The sequence below is a fragment of the Uloborus diversus genome, chromosome 8, assembly GCF_026930045.1.
Source record: "Uloborus diversus isolate 005 chromosome 8, Udiv.v.3.1, whole genome shotgun sequence".
NCBI classification, from domain to species: Eukaryota; Metazoa; Arthropoda; class Arachnida; order Araneae; family Uloboridae; genus Uloborus; species Uloborus diversus.
The window spans coordinates 102,979,761-102,996,327 of NC_072738.1; the positions used below are offsets into that span (position 1 = coordinate 102,979,761).

General features: G+C 31.9%; 1 protein-coding gene across 1 annotated transcript in view; it reads left to right on the forward strand.

Moving 5' to 3' along the window:
• The window catches only part of LOC129228044 (translation initiation factor eIF-2B subunit alpha-like), a 28,947-nt gene extending 13,661 nt beyond the window's left edge, over window positions 1–15,286 (forward strand). The window contains exons 6-10 of the mRNA XM_054862674.1: window positions 4,194–4,306; window positions 9,894–9,962; window positions 12,319–12,394; window positions 13,997–14,122; window positions 15,104–15,286. Coding sequence (XP_054718649.1) covers window positions 4,194–4,306; window positions 9,894–9,962; window positions 12,319–12,394; window positions 13,997–14,122; window positions 15,104–15,244 — 525 coding nt within the window. The 3' untranslated portion in view covers window positions 15,245–15,286. The remainder of the gene's footprint in view (window positions 1–4,193; window positions 4,307–9,893; window positions 9,963–12,318; window positions 12,395–13,996; window positions 14,123–15,103) is intronic.
• Window positions 15,287–16,567: the final 1,281 nt, after the last annotated feature.

Genomic DNA, 16,567 nt, shown 5'->3' on the forward strand with positions numbered 1-16,567 from the left:
AAAGTTTCCAAATATGGGTGAACCTCTGTCCTCCTGAAAATAAGTGATATATTTTCTATTAATAAAAAGGGCACAAGAAAAGAAAAACGGAAAACGAAAACTGTTCTAGAAATTACTTGGAAAATGCATTCGATAATTTGATAGAATATTAAAGCTTTGTAATATATTTCAACAAAATATGTACATATGTACTTATGCCATTTTATTTGAAAATTAGAAAGTCACCTGTCAAGGCATGACGGGTGAAAATTGCTTCAACTCTTCTTCATTTGAACGAAGCAATTGCCTGTTTGGTGATATTTTGATAGTTGAAATTTTAACTCTAACACCAGTGCATTAACCCTAAACTCCAGTAGATAGCGTTCATTGTTTTCGTTTCTTCATTCCTCTGATATGACTCAGTCTTACCAGTAAAACTGTTCAAGTTACCGGATCGAGTTCAGCCTTGTCACAATAAAGCCTTTCCTTGCATGTTAAACATTACCAAAACATATTATCGAATTACATATCATGCCGTGGTGCGAATTCATTGTTGAAACACGCGGGTTACTCGATCATCGGCATTATTTATATGAGGATAAATAAATCTATATCTATGGAGTCGAATGTATAACTATATGAATGTTACATAACGTAGCCCTGTCCGATTTGAACAACATTTCAGGCAAAATCCCACAACTCCCTCAACGAAAATATTAACAAGGTTTCATTTAAAAAGCTTGAATTAGTTTTTATTTATTTACATTTATAATATTCTTTTGATACCACGAAATAGAATGATATTTCCAATCTTATCCGTTCTCTAATTATCATTCCTAATCATCAATTAAAAGCTTGAACAAACTATTAACTCTTTGGGAGACGGAGGCTTCCTTTGTTGCAACCATTTTTTATACATATATTTTTTCTTTCTTCAGCCAACTGACACAGTGATTTCAGTTAGCTGAAAAAAAAAGAGAAGCAAGAAATAAATGGTGTTCTCAAGTGAAGTCGCTATTCCTCAAAGGGTGAAAGCTGTTCAAAAAAATTTTAAATATCGGAAAAGGCGTATTGCCGTTTTTTATCATTATTTTTTTTCTTTCTAACGGGCTGTGTTAGAGGCTTTAGCCTTTTGCAGAACAAGTGCGAACCAACTATATGGCATCCAGTCATTCATATGCCACCATTAAGGCACGGATGTGAATGTCACAGGAAAATTTAATGCCCAGTTTCCACCAGATGGAGACACCTGAACTCTCTCCAATGCGAAACTGCAAAAAGAATTTAATTTTGTCAAGAGTATTCACAGTCAAACAACCTAAGGGATCTTTTACATGCCGATTAATGGAATGTATACCTAATGAATTAAATTAAGCATCTGTGTAATTTTATTTCAACAACATGTTGTTAATTTTAACAACAATACATATCATATTTTACGACGCAGGTAATGATTTTTTTTCTTCAATACGATGTTAGCAAAACACTCTATTACAAGAAATAGTAAATATCTTTAGCTTGAAGAAAATAAGTGTTTAAAAAAAAGGCAATATATAAAAGAAAAGCTCAAAAACATTTACCTCGTATTCACCTTTTTTGTTTCTTTGCTTGTAACGCAGTAAATAGCGGTAATTTTCACCTAGTAATTTATAGTTAAATGCACATGCCTGTTTTTTGTTAATTTAATGCTACCTTCACAATTTACTAAAAATGGATGCATAAATGCTACTTAAATAACTCCTTAGTACAAAGCCAGTGAATAACAATCAGAAAATGTATTCCAATGATGCAAATACAAATATGTTTTATGGAACAACATCGAATAAGATTTTTTTTGTCAATTAAAAACTAACTGTTTTTCTTTTGGGATCATAGAATCACAATTCAGTAAGATTTAAAAGTAATAATTTCTAATAAATTACTTATTACATGCGTTAATATGGCCGAACTTGTATTTTCATAAACTGATCACAGTAAAATATTCAAGTAATTTTCAATTTAATTTTTCTATAAAATTTTGATACCGTAAAAAGTTTGTTACATCAACTTCAAGTTTTATATATTCATTTATTTTATTTATTTTACCTTCAAACACGAATTTTTTTTGGCCTTTTAATATGTTCCATGATCATGCTTAAATATTGGGAGGAAAACATCAGTAAAAAATCTACGTAATTTGTTACTCAGAAAGGAGAGAGATGTTAAAAGTAATCTAAAAGTTCAAATAAAATTTTTATCAAAATATAAAATGAATCTGAAATGAACCATGCCAAAAATATAGAGCTAAAATGCAAAAAAAAAATCAATAAATATTTTTTTCATCCTCAAACACACGTAATGTGTAGAATTTCTTTTTTCGCTGCTGGCTTAGAATCTAAAATTAGTTTTTAAATGAAAAACACATTAACACATAAAATTGCTCGTATTATCAAGAAAACTTTAAAAGGGAGCACTGCGACTTACCTAGTTTGGGTAAACTTAATTTTCTTTTGCATACAATTTTGTTCAAGATATGTTTCCTATAAGTATAACGTAGATTAAAACTGCGCGTTAAAACAGAAAAGAATCGGAATTCAATTACTGATTCACCAGGAACGCACCTCACTCAGGCTGTCTTTCGTACAACATGCGTCAACGAAATCCACGAAAATCCAAAAAGAAAAGAGAAAAAAATAAAGAAAACCACGCCAATGAGACTGTGGGATATTGCGGAAGTAGCAATAAATGCTTGTTTTTACTTTGCCAATGGCAATTTGATGGACCAAGGAGAGGGGTTGAATTTCAAGGTCACAGGACCCAGCTGGTTTGAAAGTCGAAAGGGACATTTCCCTGTTTCGGACGCAGTAGGTGACACAGCAAAAAGCAGACGAAAATTGGGAACCTGCAGTTGTTGCACGAGGTTCTCGTGTTCTGAATTGACTCAAGTGCTGAGAAAATTGCCGATTACTGGGAATATTTAAGGGGAGAGAATGCTGCGTTTTATAAAATCATTATCTTTCGGAAAAATTTTGTTGATGCGAGATGCAACAACTGAGAAAAAAGGAGAGGGGTCTTTCGGGAAGGGGGAGGGGGGCGTCCGGACCCCATGGATCCACCCCTTGGCTACGTCCTTGTTGAACCACCCTATTGTACTGTACTACCTTTTGTCTCTTTATTGGGCAGAACATAAATATTCTCTCAAAACAGATGTTAAATTTTTTAAGTATAAAATCTTTTCCTCATAAAAGCTATTGTACTTTGCATTACCAGTAACCTACATAGATGCTCCATCTCATGGTACTGATTGTTCTATTTTAAGGCTAAAATATACAATGATTTGTTATTGTTTGTTAGAAGCATCTCTTAATGCTGCATAGGCTCAATGATAAGGATGTACCACATCATCACTAAAAATTAAATAATTATTGAAGAAAAAAATCTAAACAGTAGTATGAAGTAAAGCTATATAGCAGGGTTTTTTAAAATGAGTTTATTCTTTTTTAGGCACTTTAGTTCCTTTGTTGTCTTTGTTATTATTTTTTAATAATTCCTAAATGTTTCATCTCGTACTTGCCATCTTTTATCATTTAATTTATAGTGAATGCTTTGTGAAAAAAGAAAGGAAAATTTGGGACTGATAACACTAACACAGAATGGATAAAGCACAGTCTTTTTCTACAGACTCCTTACTTTATCCTCCTTACTTCCCATTTGCTTTGCTTAATTACTTAAATGAAGCATTTTGGTAATTTCTAGGATTTTGGGAGTGTTTAAAATGTACTTCAAGTTTTGATCTAAACTATCATTTCTTATCTTCTTGTGTATTAAAAAGCAGAGGTTTCATTATTAGACAGGCATAGCTGGGGGAGGGGCAAAAAAGAGCCAATATATCTGTCCCCCCCTTTTTACTCAACTTCTACCCCTTTTACTTCATTGTTTTGTAATTTTCGGGACTTAAATCTCTAACAAAAGAATCTTTGTTCCGACCTTACCAATTTCAAATCCTGTGCTGGTAATAATAAAAATAATAATTAAAAAAAAAACTGAAGCAATACTGTGAAAACTTTTACATAAATAAAATGTTTTCAAACACTCACACTAGCCCAATTTTCTGTTTTTAAACATCTGACCTTTTCTTTTAATTACTGAAGGTTTTCTTTTGAGTAATATTTGAAGAATTTTTAATGCTGACTTGAATAAAAGCCAATAATTATTTTTATTCTGTCTCATTTCAGAACATCTTGGTTCACTCTCATTCCAGAGTTGTATATCAAACACTAATTGAAGCTTATAATGCAAAAAAGAGATTTCATGTTTATGTCACAGAATCTGCTCCAGATTTTTCAGGGTAAATTTAGTTTATAGTTATTTTTTTTCTATTACCTTTAATTAAGGTATTTAAATATTTCCCTTGAAATCTGAATTATAATAATAAATGAGGCAGTAAGAAGTAAAGGGATGTAAGTGGACGTTTTAAAGTTTTGAGTAAAACACGTTTAAAGATGAAGTCCTAAGTAGGCTTTCATTGATTTTTTTTTTTCTAAATCATGCTGTATAACAGCACCTACCAGAACTACTAGTACTATCTTTTGCCCCAAGACAGAGAAGAGGTTCTCCTATTATTTGTACTGGTTATCTCTAAATTTTTAATTTTGGCACTTATATCCCTTTGCTTCTCACTGCTTCAAATGTAGATTCTACATAATAGCATTCAATACTGGTTTAATAAGCAGTGAAAATTCTGTTGTATCAATTTGTTTCATCTGTTAAATGCTCAGTTAAAATATTTGCAGTCATGTTTTTTATCATGCTCATTCCAAATGTTTGAGAGTTTTGCTGTTTCATGCCTCTCTGTAAAAAATGTTTACTTCAACATGCTCAACATACTTCAACATGAAAGGAACTAGTTCTGTGCACTTTTTTTAATCATGTTAAAAATATTACAGTTATAACATTTAATGATAATAATTTTTGCATGAATATTTTTTCCCTCGACGCTTTAAAATTGCCATAAGGGCAAATTTGATTGAATCCTATGAAAATGTATGAAATAAACAAAATGTAGCTTAACTAAGCTGCATATTTTATTGTCAGTAAAACCTGATATTAATACTTTTGAAGACTTTGAGTGCTAAAATAGTCTCTCATTTATCTTTCCATATTCACTTTTTATTTTGATTGTGACTTATTTGTTTTTGCGTTAATGCGTTGCTTTAATGATTTTTTTTCTCATATTACAAACTCCTAACAAAAATACAAAATTTATACTACCAACATTAAATTTGTAGGATGCTTATTGGGTATTTTATTTATTTATTTTTTGGAAAAGTGCTTAAAAAGGCCTCTTTATTTTGTTTCTGAAAATTAAGTATAAACACCAGAAATATATTGGACTATTTGATTGAAGATTCAAATAAAAACAATTTTGGGTGTGTTTTCTAGCTGTTTTCATACTACGAATAACACTTACTTTTGTACACAAATATGAAGGAAAAAAAAATCAAACTTGTGTCCGGTATTTTTACATCCAAATAAGCTCACATCTTTTTATATTTAAAAAAATGGTGTTTTGTGACCTCAAAACTTGTGTCGGTAGTTTTTTGAAAATTTTTGCATTTATAAGGTTGCTTTTACATTTATTTTTCAGCAGAGTTATTTATTTATTTCATACTGCATGATGGGTGGTCTCTGTAATTTTCTTATTCACAGCAAATTTTGTCTGTTGATTTGGCAAATTTGGAGACATAATTGAAATATTGCAATTGTACGTATGTGTGCATGTCCGTATTTTATCGTTTGAAAAAAATTTGGAGTTACATTCAGTCCCTAAAGCAGAATACTTCTAAATTTGCGACCTATGTTGCAGAACAGATGCCTGAGCTGCAGAACAATTCTGTTCAAATGTGAGAGGAAAACTCAGACAAATTTTCTGCTGAAATTTTACAGATTTCTGCAGAAACTGCAGATTTTCTGCAAATATCGTCCATTCCAAGATAGAATTTTGCATGAATTCTGTAAATTTCTTTAAATTAGAAGAAAATCTAAAATTTTTGGAAATTACGATATTTCGGTGGAAAGCTTGCGAGAAACGTTAAATGCGATAAGTCATCTGCAGGAACTTTAGATTTACTTTGAACTTAAAGAAATCTGCAGAATTTGTTCAAATTTTTTCTTGAGTTGAAAGATATTTGTTGAAAATGGGCAGTTTCTGCAGAAATTTTGTATTTTAAATCTGAAAAGATTCTGAATTTTCTAGCACTTTTGGTTCTCTTTTCCGAATTTTTCCCAATCGATCTTCATCCACTGCAACTTCCTCCACAAACGTATGTTTTGAAAGCATGCCAACATTGAAACACGTCCATCGCCGAAAATTGATTGTCTTGTTTGAGATTTCAATCCTTTTGCATCCTGAAAATAATTTTAACTATTTTGAAAATTTTGAACTGCTTTATTACATGCTACCCTAACTCGACTCATTTTATTTATTATTTTTTCCTAATTTATTTATTTATTAACATTATTTCAATTGCTCCTTCATACCACGTAAAATTAACCGAAAAAAAAACGTGGTTTGGCACCTAGTTCGGATTTTTATAAAATTTTGTATCTTTGCTTTTCCTATGCATTTTAGAAAGCAATGAAATTTTAAAAACTGAAAAAAAAAAGCTTCCTGTATGAAACGATTTTGATTTAGGGCTCCCGATTTGTGGAAAGGGTCACTTTGGCTGCTTGTGTATACAATGCTTGAAGTACTTGCAGAACAATTTTGGTCAAATGATTTTACGTTGCTGAACATTGTCAAATACTCTGCTTTGGGGTATTCAGTAAATTGAGAATTTTTATCCCTCCCAAAAATTTAACCCATTCTTTGCCCCAGCCGATACAGGATCGGCCGCGCAGTTTGTGTTAATACTGCCCCGGCCGATTCAGGCTCGTCGCAAGAAAATGGTTCCTAACTGCCTTCGACAAACCTGTGTCGTCACGGCGTTTCTAGCATTTTTTGCCTCGCCCGAATATGTGTCGGCGATCCTTCCATAGGCAGAACCCTGTTATTGCGCTTCTCTGTTGGGGTTTGGTGCTTTTAGGGGAGCGGTAATCAAGCACTTTTCCTTAGACAAAAGGGATGTAACTTATAGTATTTCACGAACTTTGTTGTAATTTATTTTATTTTACAAAGATATTAACCTTTCAGGTACTCCTGGATGGGACACGTATAATGCTTCAAATAATCATGCATTATATTTTTATCTTTTCGTGGAAAATTTGTTTCTTAGCATTCTGGCATTTGAACTCCTGATGAACAAGTGTTGAAAATATTTCCTTACACATTTAACAATATTTCTATGCCTGAATGAAGCAAATAAAGAGATTTTTTTTTCTTGTGATCAAAAATCCACCTTCTTACACAAGCAACCTTCACTAAATTGTTTATAATCCTCAAATTTTATAATTTATTTTACATAACATATTTTTAAAATTATCTTACACATCTTAATTTTGTACGAGTATTTTTTTTTAATTATAATGTGTTTTACTATGCTTTTTATTTATTTGTATACTATTATCATTTTTTATTATTTATTTATTTTTAAATCGTGATATTTTCAAACTTAAATTTTAACTTTTTATATTTGCGGCATTCTTTGATGGATTTTTAGTGATACAGTTTTGAATATTTTTAATTTCACAAACAAAAATTATGACGACCGCATTGATTATACATAATAGTTGACCATGCAAAACATAAAATATATACTACAGTACAAATGAAATGATAATATCTTGAGTTCTTTTCGCTTTACTCATACGAAACGAAACATTCCTTTTCTCCCTTTCTTTTTCAGATTTTATTTATTGTTTTAAAATAGCTCCAATTGCACCTTCTTTTATGAGATTTTAAAAATAGAAATAAAATATTTGGTTCCTTTTCAATAATCAAGTTGCCTTAATTAGTAAATAATCCTATGAAACTAAAATTTATCCAAATATGTTTTAAAATAAGAAAAACAATCCGACTCGATTTCAAGCAAGATTTTCTTTTTTTTTCTTCTGAAGACATGTTCTCAAATACAAGCAGTAAAGCTTGCTTTGAAATTCCTTTCTGAGTCAAACTGTTTTGTTGTAAGAAAATAATGTGGAAGGGTTGACCACAAGACACCAAGGGGGACACTTCCTTAGGGAATCGACCTCTCTCACAATGCTCCCAGGACTGCTCTGTTATTCCTCTCTCAGCTGGGGGCTTATAGTAGCATGCACAAAAGTATCCTTTAGGGAAATAGGGGATTAGCCGCAAGTTTTGATCTTTTGTGATCATTTATCTTTAAAATACTTCCCATGCTTGAGCAACTGATATCTGGACACTCAGAAGGGATTTAAAAGTCATCGCAATTATGATAAAAGAACCGAAAAGCAAAGAGATGTCTCTGTGTTTATTGGTCGTTTTAAAGGGTCACAATGTATCAAAAGGTACCGAAGAATACTTTTTATCCGCTTAGAAAATCATTCCCACAGTTAAAGCGTTTTTGTCCATTCAAATCACAGGTTGGATCGATCATTCAATTGTTTGAAGAATGTTTTGTTGAGCCCTTTTGAAAGGTAGATCATCTTACATTTAACAGTTTTGATTTCTTAAGTGTATAAAAAGAAAAAAAATGATATACTGAGATAAAAGCAAAAAGAAAAATAAATCAATAAAATAATTAGTGATATAAAAATAATTGCTTTTCATCCTATCCTCTATTGTTTATTATTTTCCCGTTATGTACTGTGTAAATTTAATAAATATTTCAGCACATATTAGCAACCTTGTATTTTATTGCGCTGTTTAATTCAGTGCCAAAAAACTAATAAAGCGAAGCGATTTTCGAATGCAAGCTGAACAGCAAAAACAACATTAAAATCCCGAGAGCAAAATGGGGAGAAAAGCGCTATTACAACGTAGCAAAAAGCAACTCCGTTCATTATCTGCGGCATGCGCGTTAAGGGGTTTCGGGCTGATCATGGAATAGGTTAAGTTCAGGGTGCCTCTTGATTTCTTATCTTTCTCTCTCTCTCACTTATATTCTTCTCGTTTTTAAGTTCATTACCAAAGCTTAACGAGAGAAATGTTTTGTTTTAATATTATTACAATTTCTTGCCTTTTTTTACTTCCTTTTACAAAAAAGGAAGTATTGTATTTGCGAAAGAATTTTCACTCAAAAATCAACCTTAATTTCCATTTTGCTCACCCCAAATGAATGTTGATTTTTTTTTTCGACCCGACCACACGTGCACACATACCTAAGAACATATAGCCGCTCGAAATATCCATTTTGATGATTCCCGCGTTAATTAAAATGAGTTTTCCCGTGATGTCTGTATGTACGTATGTATGTGCGAAGGTACATATGTGCGTATGTACGTATGTGCAAAGGTACATATGTGCGTATGTGCGTATGTACGTATGTGCATATGAATGTCACATAACTCAAGAACGGTATGTTCTAGAAAGTTGAAATTTGGTGCCTAGACTCCTAGTGGGGTCTAGTTGTGCACATTCTCTTTTGGTTGCATTCAGGTGTTTCTAAAGGGATCTTTTGCACTTTTTGGGGGGAAATCTTTGTTAATTTCGAAGCAAACTCAAGTGGTGTTATAATTTGGCAGACACTTGGTGATATATCATCAGTCTTTTGGTTGCCAAGTTTTGTCGCCTTGGCGAAAAATTTGGCGATTTTTTTTTTCTAAATCTGGTTTTAATTTGGCCATTGTTGGTGATATTTAGAAAATTAACAATTGAATCCCATTAAAATGGCCAATAATTGGGGAAATAACATTAAATTGGTGTAAAAGGAAGTCATATGATATACACATCAGCTCGTTTTTGTTCACATATATTTATTTGCTGGCAAAACTGAGTGCTTAATAGTTGTAAAAGAAACTTCTCTTTGTTTTTATAGCAAATCAATGCTCGAAAAACTGGATAAAGCTGGAATTTCCTGCACTTTAATTATAGATGCTGCTGTTGGGTATGATTTGTTCTTTTTCTTTTCTTTTTTTTGTACACTAATATTTATCTGCTTTCACTCATAGGATTTTTATTTTTGATATCAACATGTATTTAAGATAGAAAATTTTATTTATGGAAATAAATTTAGTTAAAAAGCTAGCAGCTGTTACTAGGTTATAAGCATGCTCTTATGTCTGCACAAAGAATAAGTTTCATGTAACTACACGGAATATTTCTCCAGGTGGAGTTTTATGTCTTATTTAATTTTCTATAATTAGGAGTATACATATAGAGTGCAAGATATTTCGCAGTTAGGGATAAATGTGAAAAATCAGTGGTGCACATCTTTTTTTCCCCCACAGGCTGCACCTCATATTAAGGGGGTAAACCAGTATTGGGGGCCCACATTTTAGTGTTTTTCATGAATTTTTTCAACAGGGAAGGAATGATCAGAACATATTCAAACTTGAAAGATATTTTATTCATATTTTGAAGTACACTTTGCAATTTTTTCAAGTCATTTCTGCCAGAAAAAGAAGAGTAGAAGCTGATATCCTTGAATGGTCGCTATCAGTGCTTGTTGCTGGTGTGCATTCCTGAAGTCACGATGTTTATCTGCAATCATTACAGTTTTTTTTTTTTTTTTTTTATTGCTAACAACATATTTTCTTAAAATATGAACTTGATTCTGGTTACAAAAAAAAAAAAAAACATTTAATGCTTTTGAGGTTTTGATCACAAAATTCACGTTTTTCTACCATTTTTGTTCACCTTTTTAGCATTGAAAAATATTTTTAATAATAATATCATCCCAGAATCAGGTTCATGCAGAGTGTAATTGAATAAAGAAGTTTGTCACAAAATTTCAGAACGAGTGGCCTATAACGTCTTGTGCTAGAATGCACATCAGTTGAAAAAAAGTTGTTTTGAGAAAAATGCAATTGAAAAAAAACTGCTGTGAACATTTTCGAATCTTCAGTTTTTTAAGTGCTCATAGCAGTGGAACTAAACAAAATTTTGAATTGAAATTTTGGCAACATTTTCTTGAATAGTTCTACTAACATTTTATGACATTAAAAAAAAAATGAATTTTTTGACCCGTTTAAACTGCCTGCCCCCCTCCCCTTAAGATGAATCTTGCGGGCAGGAACACATAAACTTGAAATGCTATTTATGTATTTTTAAATAGCATTGTTGGATACTCCTCATACATATAATAGCAAATTCACTGATCAATTAACGCTCCTGACATCACCAACAATGAAACTCGTGCCATAGCATAATTAGATAATATTTTTGGTAATGTTTGACATGCAGGAAAATGCTTTATTTTGACAAGGCTGAACTGGATCCGGTAACTTAACTGTTTTACTGGTAAGATTTCCATTTTAGGAGAATGAAGAAACTAAAAAGTGGTTAACAATGAACGCTATCTGCTGAAGTTTAGGGTTAATCCATTGGAGTTAGGGTTAAAATGTCAACTTTCAAAATTGCTTGGTTCAAATGTGGAAACAATTTTCACCTGTCATACCTTGACGGACGATTTTCTAGTATTTTAATAACGTACAAAATCAGGGAAAAGGAAATAAATTTACAGACTTAAGAGTTATTATTATCATTACTGCATCATTATTTTGTTAAAAAGAAAGTTTCCTCTCATTTTTAAGAAACCACTTTCTGACTATTTGGCTCTACATTTGCAATAATTGTTCTTAATATTGACTGAAGATGATCAGTTGTTTTGGAAGGCTCCAAAATATATTTTTCGTTTTATAATATTGAATATAACAATGGGCCACATTGATCAGCTTTGCGAGTCACATATGACCCATGGGCGTTTGGTTGAGCACCACTGTGATAAATTATATACAGTAAAACTCCGTCTCATGCGGACACTAACGGGAAAATTTTTTTTGTCTGCAATAGAGGGGGTCGCAGGATAAGGGTTTAATAATGTTATTTGCCTTGGAATCAAGGAATTAAAAATTGTCTGCATTTGAGGGGTGTCCACTAAGAGGGGTTTTGCTGTATATATACCTGAGCCAGATTCATCTGATAACAAATATTTAATTTTCATCAAAACCAATATACAGTCAAATCTTGATAACTCAAAGTTTATAACTGGAATAGTCCTTTATGTCAAAGCTTTCATCGGGTCCCAAACTCTTGAGACTGTTGTGAAAACTTCCTATAACTCAAACTACGAGTAACTCGAACGTTTTGGCCGGTCCCTTGAGACTTTGAGTTATTGAGAGTTGACTGTAATTATGCTTCTGTTAAAAACTTAGTTGAAAAGCTGTGCCTCAGTCGCCCCCCCCCCCTTTTGTGTTTTTTTAAAAGGATTCTAAAAATTTCAGTTTTTTTTCTTTTAATAGGTATGTTTTGGAAAAAGTTGATTTAGTCTTCCTTGGAGCTGAAGGAGTTGTTGAAAGTGGGGGAATAATAAATAAAGTAAGTAGTTAGGTTGCAAAGTAACTATTTTTTATGTCTTGTAACTAAGTTTTGTATATCGTCGCCTCAGAGCAACAGTAAGATATCTTAGTGTTATTTCTGGTATTAGATATCTTATTGTTGCTCTGAGGCGACGAAATCTTGATCCTAACTATGAAACCATACATTGATGCAATAATAAACATTTTTTTTTTTCATTTAGCAATCAAAAGAGTGAAATGAAACATGTTTCTTGACGCATAAATTATTTGCCCTTGTCTCCCAGTCATCGAGATATAAGCTCTTAAATTCTGAGAATGTTTTTAAAAAATCGAAATTTAGCTGGAAATGGACACTTACACAGTTGCTGTCGCTTCTTAGCTGCCAAAGATATTAGTAATCTGATCATTGTTTCCAGAGAGTTCTATTTTTTGCTAACTTTGGCGACTTTTCCAAAAATGTTGGCTGAATTCAAGACCTTATATTTCGATAACGGGGAGATGAGGGCATGATTTATACATGGATAAATGTGTTCCATTTTGCTCTTTCAAATTCCGCTTATTTAATTATTTTTCATCATTGCATAACTCATGGGAAAACAAGTTTTTTTTCCTCGGCTTGGATTAAAACTTGTGCTTTTAAATATTTATAATGGTATATTTATCATACAAAGTTTCTCTTCCAAAGCAACTGCATATAGTAAATAAAATAATGTAACCATTTAAAAAGTTTTTTTTAAAAAATCCTTATTCATTAGGAGTTGTATCCTGCTTTGTCTGAATTATAGATTGCTACTAAAATAGCTGTCTAGAGTATGCAATACTCAGCACATTGTAGACTGGTAATGAGAATTCTGGTAATTTTCTGGTTTTCTCAGATGACTGCCTCTCCTTAAAAATAGTGTGGGCATAACTCCCGCCCAATGAAGATTCCTAACATTTTCAGAAAAATGCAAAAATTTGCTTTTTTTCTTTTTTTTTTGGACATAATTCTAAAGCTACCGATATTATACATTTTTCAGTTTTAAAATGCATATAGGTATTATTATCAATGATTAATTATATGTACCTCTACAATAGAAAAACCTATTTTTGTAAGAAATGATTTTTCCAATTCTACTTTTCCTATTTCACTTACAGCAGTTAACATGTAAAACATGCAACCACTATCTTTGCATCCGCATCCTCAGCAGAAATTAAAATTTCCTATTTCAACCAGAGAGAGAGGGAGTTATTTCAAGACAATTTTTTAAGAGAAGGTCATGGATGAAAGTAACTCCTACCTCTGTAGAGGAGGAAGTAGTTCCTGTTCTAAGAATTTAATTTTTAGTCCTTTGGTTATTACAGTGGACTCTTTCTATCTGAACACTCCCTAATGTGAACACCTGATATTCTAAACACATTTTGATAGTCCCAGGGAGCACATATGCATTAATGCCGTCTCCCTCTGTAATGAACACCCCCATAATCGGAAGAATTTTGTTTGGTCCCATGAGTGTTCAGAATGGAGAGAGTCTACTTTATTATTTTTAATGCTACTTGATAATGTTTTGAATCTATGGGTGGTTATTGTTCTAACCTATACCACCTGTCTCTGCTCTATTTTTTATGTTTTCTGTCATAGATTGGCACTTATGGGATTGCAATATGTGCAAAAGAAATGCATAAACCTGTTTATGTGTTGGCAGAGAGCTTTAAATTTTCGCGTCTGTTTCCATTGAATCAGCGAGATCTTCCAAATGAACTAAAAGTAAGAATATTTCAATTCAATTTCGTCTCATTTTTTTCATCATTTATAAAGCACTAGCTGTTTTGCCCGGTCTACCTTGAAAATAAAAATTGTGTCAAGTGACTATGTTCAACAATCAGGCAGGCAATCAATAAAAGAAAAAAACATCGTGCAAAATTTCCCTTCCAAACAATGCCGACAGATATTGAAATACTTTTAAGAATTCAAAATGAAAAAGATGGATTTAAAAAGCATAACCATGGAAATACAAAATAAAATGAGTTCAAGAAATTTAAATTCAGAAGGAAAGAAACCATGGATTCAAAAAGCGTAACCGTGGAAACACAAAAATAAAATGGTTGACAACTTGAATGGAGATGAGATTTATTGAACTTGATTTAAACCTGCTTGTAACTTTTTTTCCTTTGGAGATAGAAGCTTAGTTTTTCAATCATGGGTCGAGTTAGATCTGGAGTAAAAAATGTTGCTTTTTCCAGTGGAGTCAAAAAAAAAAAAAAAAAAACCTGTGGGACAATTCCTACACTTTTTACTGATAGATGTAATGAAGAAAGTAATGCCTGAATTTCAGCTAAGAAGACTAAAAAGATTCTAGTTAAAAATGCAAATAACTCCAGTCGTAATTAAGTTAGAGCATTGAAACAAATTGCGTAGAACATGGAAAATTCTACTCGTTCCAACGATATATAATATTAATATGTGCAAGTCATTTTTGACCCCCATATTCAGGAGTTTATGTGAAAATTGGGCCTAAATTGGAATAAAGAAAGAACTATTCATCGGATTTTTTTCAAACGGGTCTGCAAACCTTTTCAGGACTTGAAGGAACAAATTGAAAATTTTTGCGAAATCGGCCGGGTAGTTCTCGAGTTTTGCTAGTTTAAACACACAGACGCTTTTTGGAGATTTCATTTTATACTATGTAGAGATTTAATTACATTTTGTCATTAAAAAATGTTTTATTTTTTTTCTCTTTATTTTCAGCACCTCTCTTCCAAAGTAAACTCTAAGGAGCATCCATTGATAGATTATACGCCTCCATCTTATATCACATTACTCTTTTCCGATTTGGGAATACTGACACCTTCAGCTGTTAGCGATGAGCTTATAAAGCTGTATATGTGATATTCATTTTAAACTAATAAAATTTATTATCTATTTGTAAAATGTATTTTTTTCAGTTAGCAATTATTTTGAGACTTTGTTTCTAACAGCGATTGTAAATTACTACAAAATGTGTTCTTTTTTTACATGTAGAATTAATTTTGAAAAAGGCATTTTTCATTTATCTATCTGGTCTATATCTATCTGTATATATTAGAGTGTCTCAAAGAAAATGAAAGTCGGTTTCAAGTCGCACACAACTCTTATATTTTTCCTTTTAGATCAGAATAATTGTAAATTAAGTTTCATATAATTTGAACAACGGAAACCGTACTGATTTGAACCTGAAAGTGTAAACCAGCTCTGCGTGCTAGGTCGAAATTTTTTTTTTAGAAGTTTGAAATTTCATGTTGAAAAAACGTTGCCCCTATAGTCCCTTATGTACCACAAAAATATTTGTCCAAATTAAAAAGTATTTTAGTGTCCAGCAGGAGGCCTAAAATTAAAGATAAAAGCTTCATTTGAAGGGAATCGGATCAACTTCCGACTTAATTACTTACAGATTGTAATCAACTTGGAATGAATTCATAGAGATCACGAAGAACATTTAATGTAATATGAAGCCATTTTTCCTGCAGAGCAGTCTCTTATTCGGGTCATTCTCTAGAAAACATAACTTTTGAACGCAAATATTTTTCAATTTTGAAACTTTTTTTTTTTTAATTCTTACATGAAAGTGTTACCTTCTAGAAGCAGGGGCGGATGCAGAAAAATCTTTTGGAGGGTGCACGGGCAATTAAATAGCCCCCCCCCCTTCAATGTTTCATAACAAAGTTTTAATGACTATTTTTAAATGTGCATGTTTTTTTATTTTTCTTTTATTTAACATCTTTAATGTTTCAAGACATTTAAATGCTAAACCCAATATTATGTCGCCGAGATGCTAGACAATGAGCGACTTTACTTAGGAACATTGTCAAGTAAAAAACTCAAGTGAGGTATGGGTTTATTTAACAACCTTTCCCTCGTGGATTATAAGACGAGGGAAAGGTTATTAAATAAACCCATACCTCACTTGAGTTTAATTAATTTATAAAGAAAATCATAACTTTATAACATAAAAGTTTTTACTGCAGAATTCAGAAACTATTTCTGTGTGAATTTCAAAACAGTTGCTGATTTGTTTTTAAAGCCATGATACAGTTGAGATAAAATATGGATACTACATGCCGTTTTCATTAAAAATCATGGTTTTTCCAAGAAACTACCGTATGATTTTTTTCATCTTGCATTTTTTATAAGCTGAAAAAGAAATCTATTATTTTGCAAATAGGTTCCTGGATC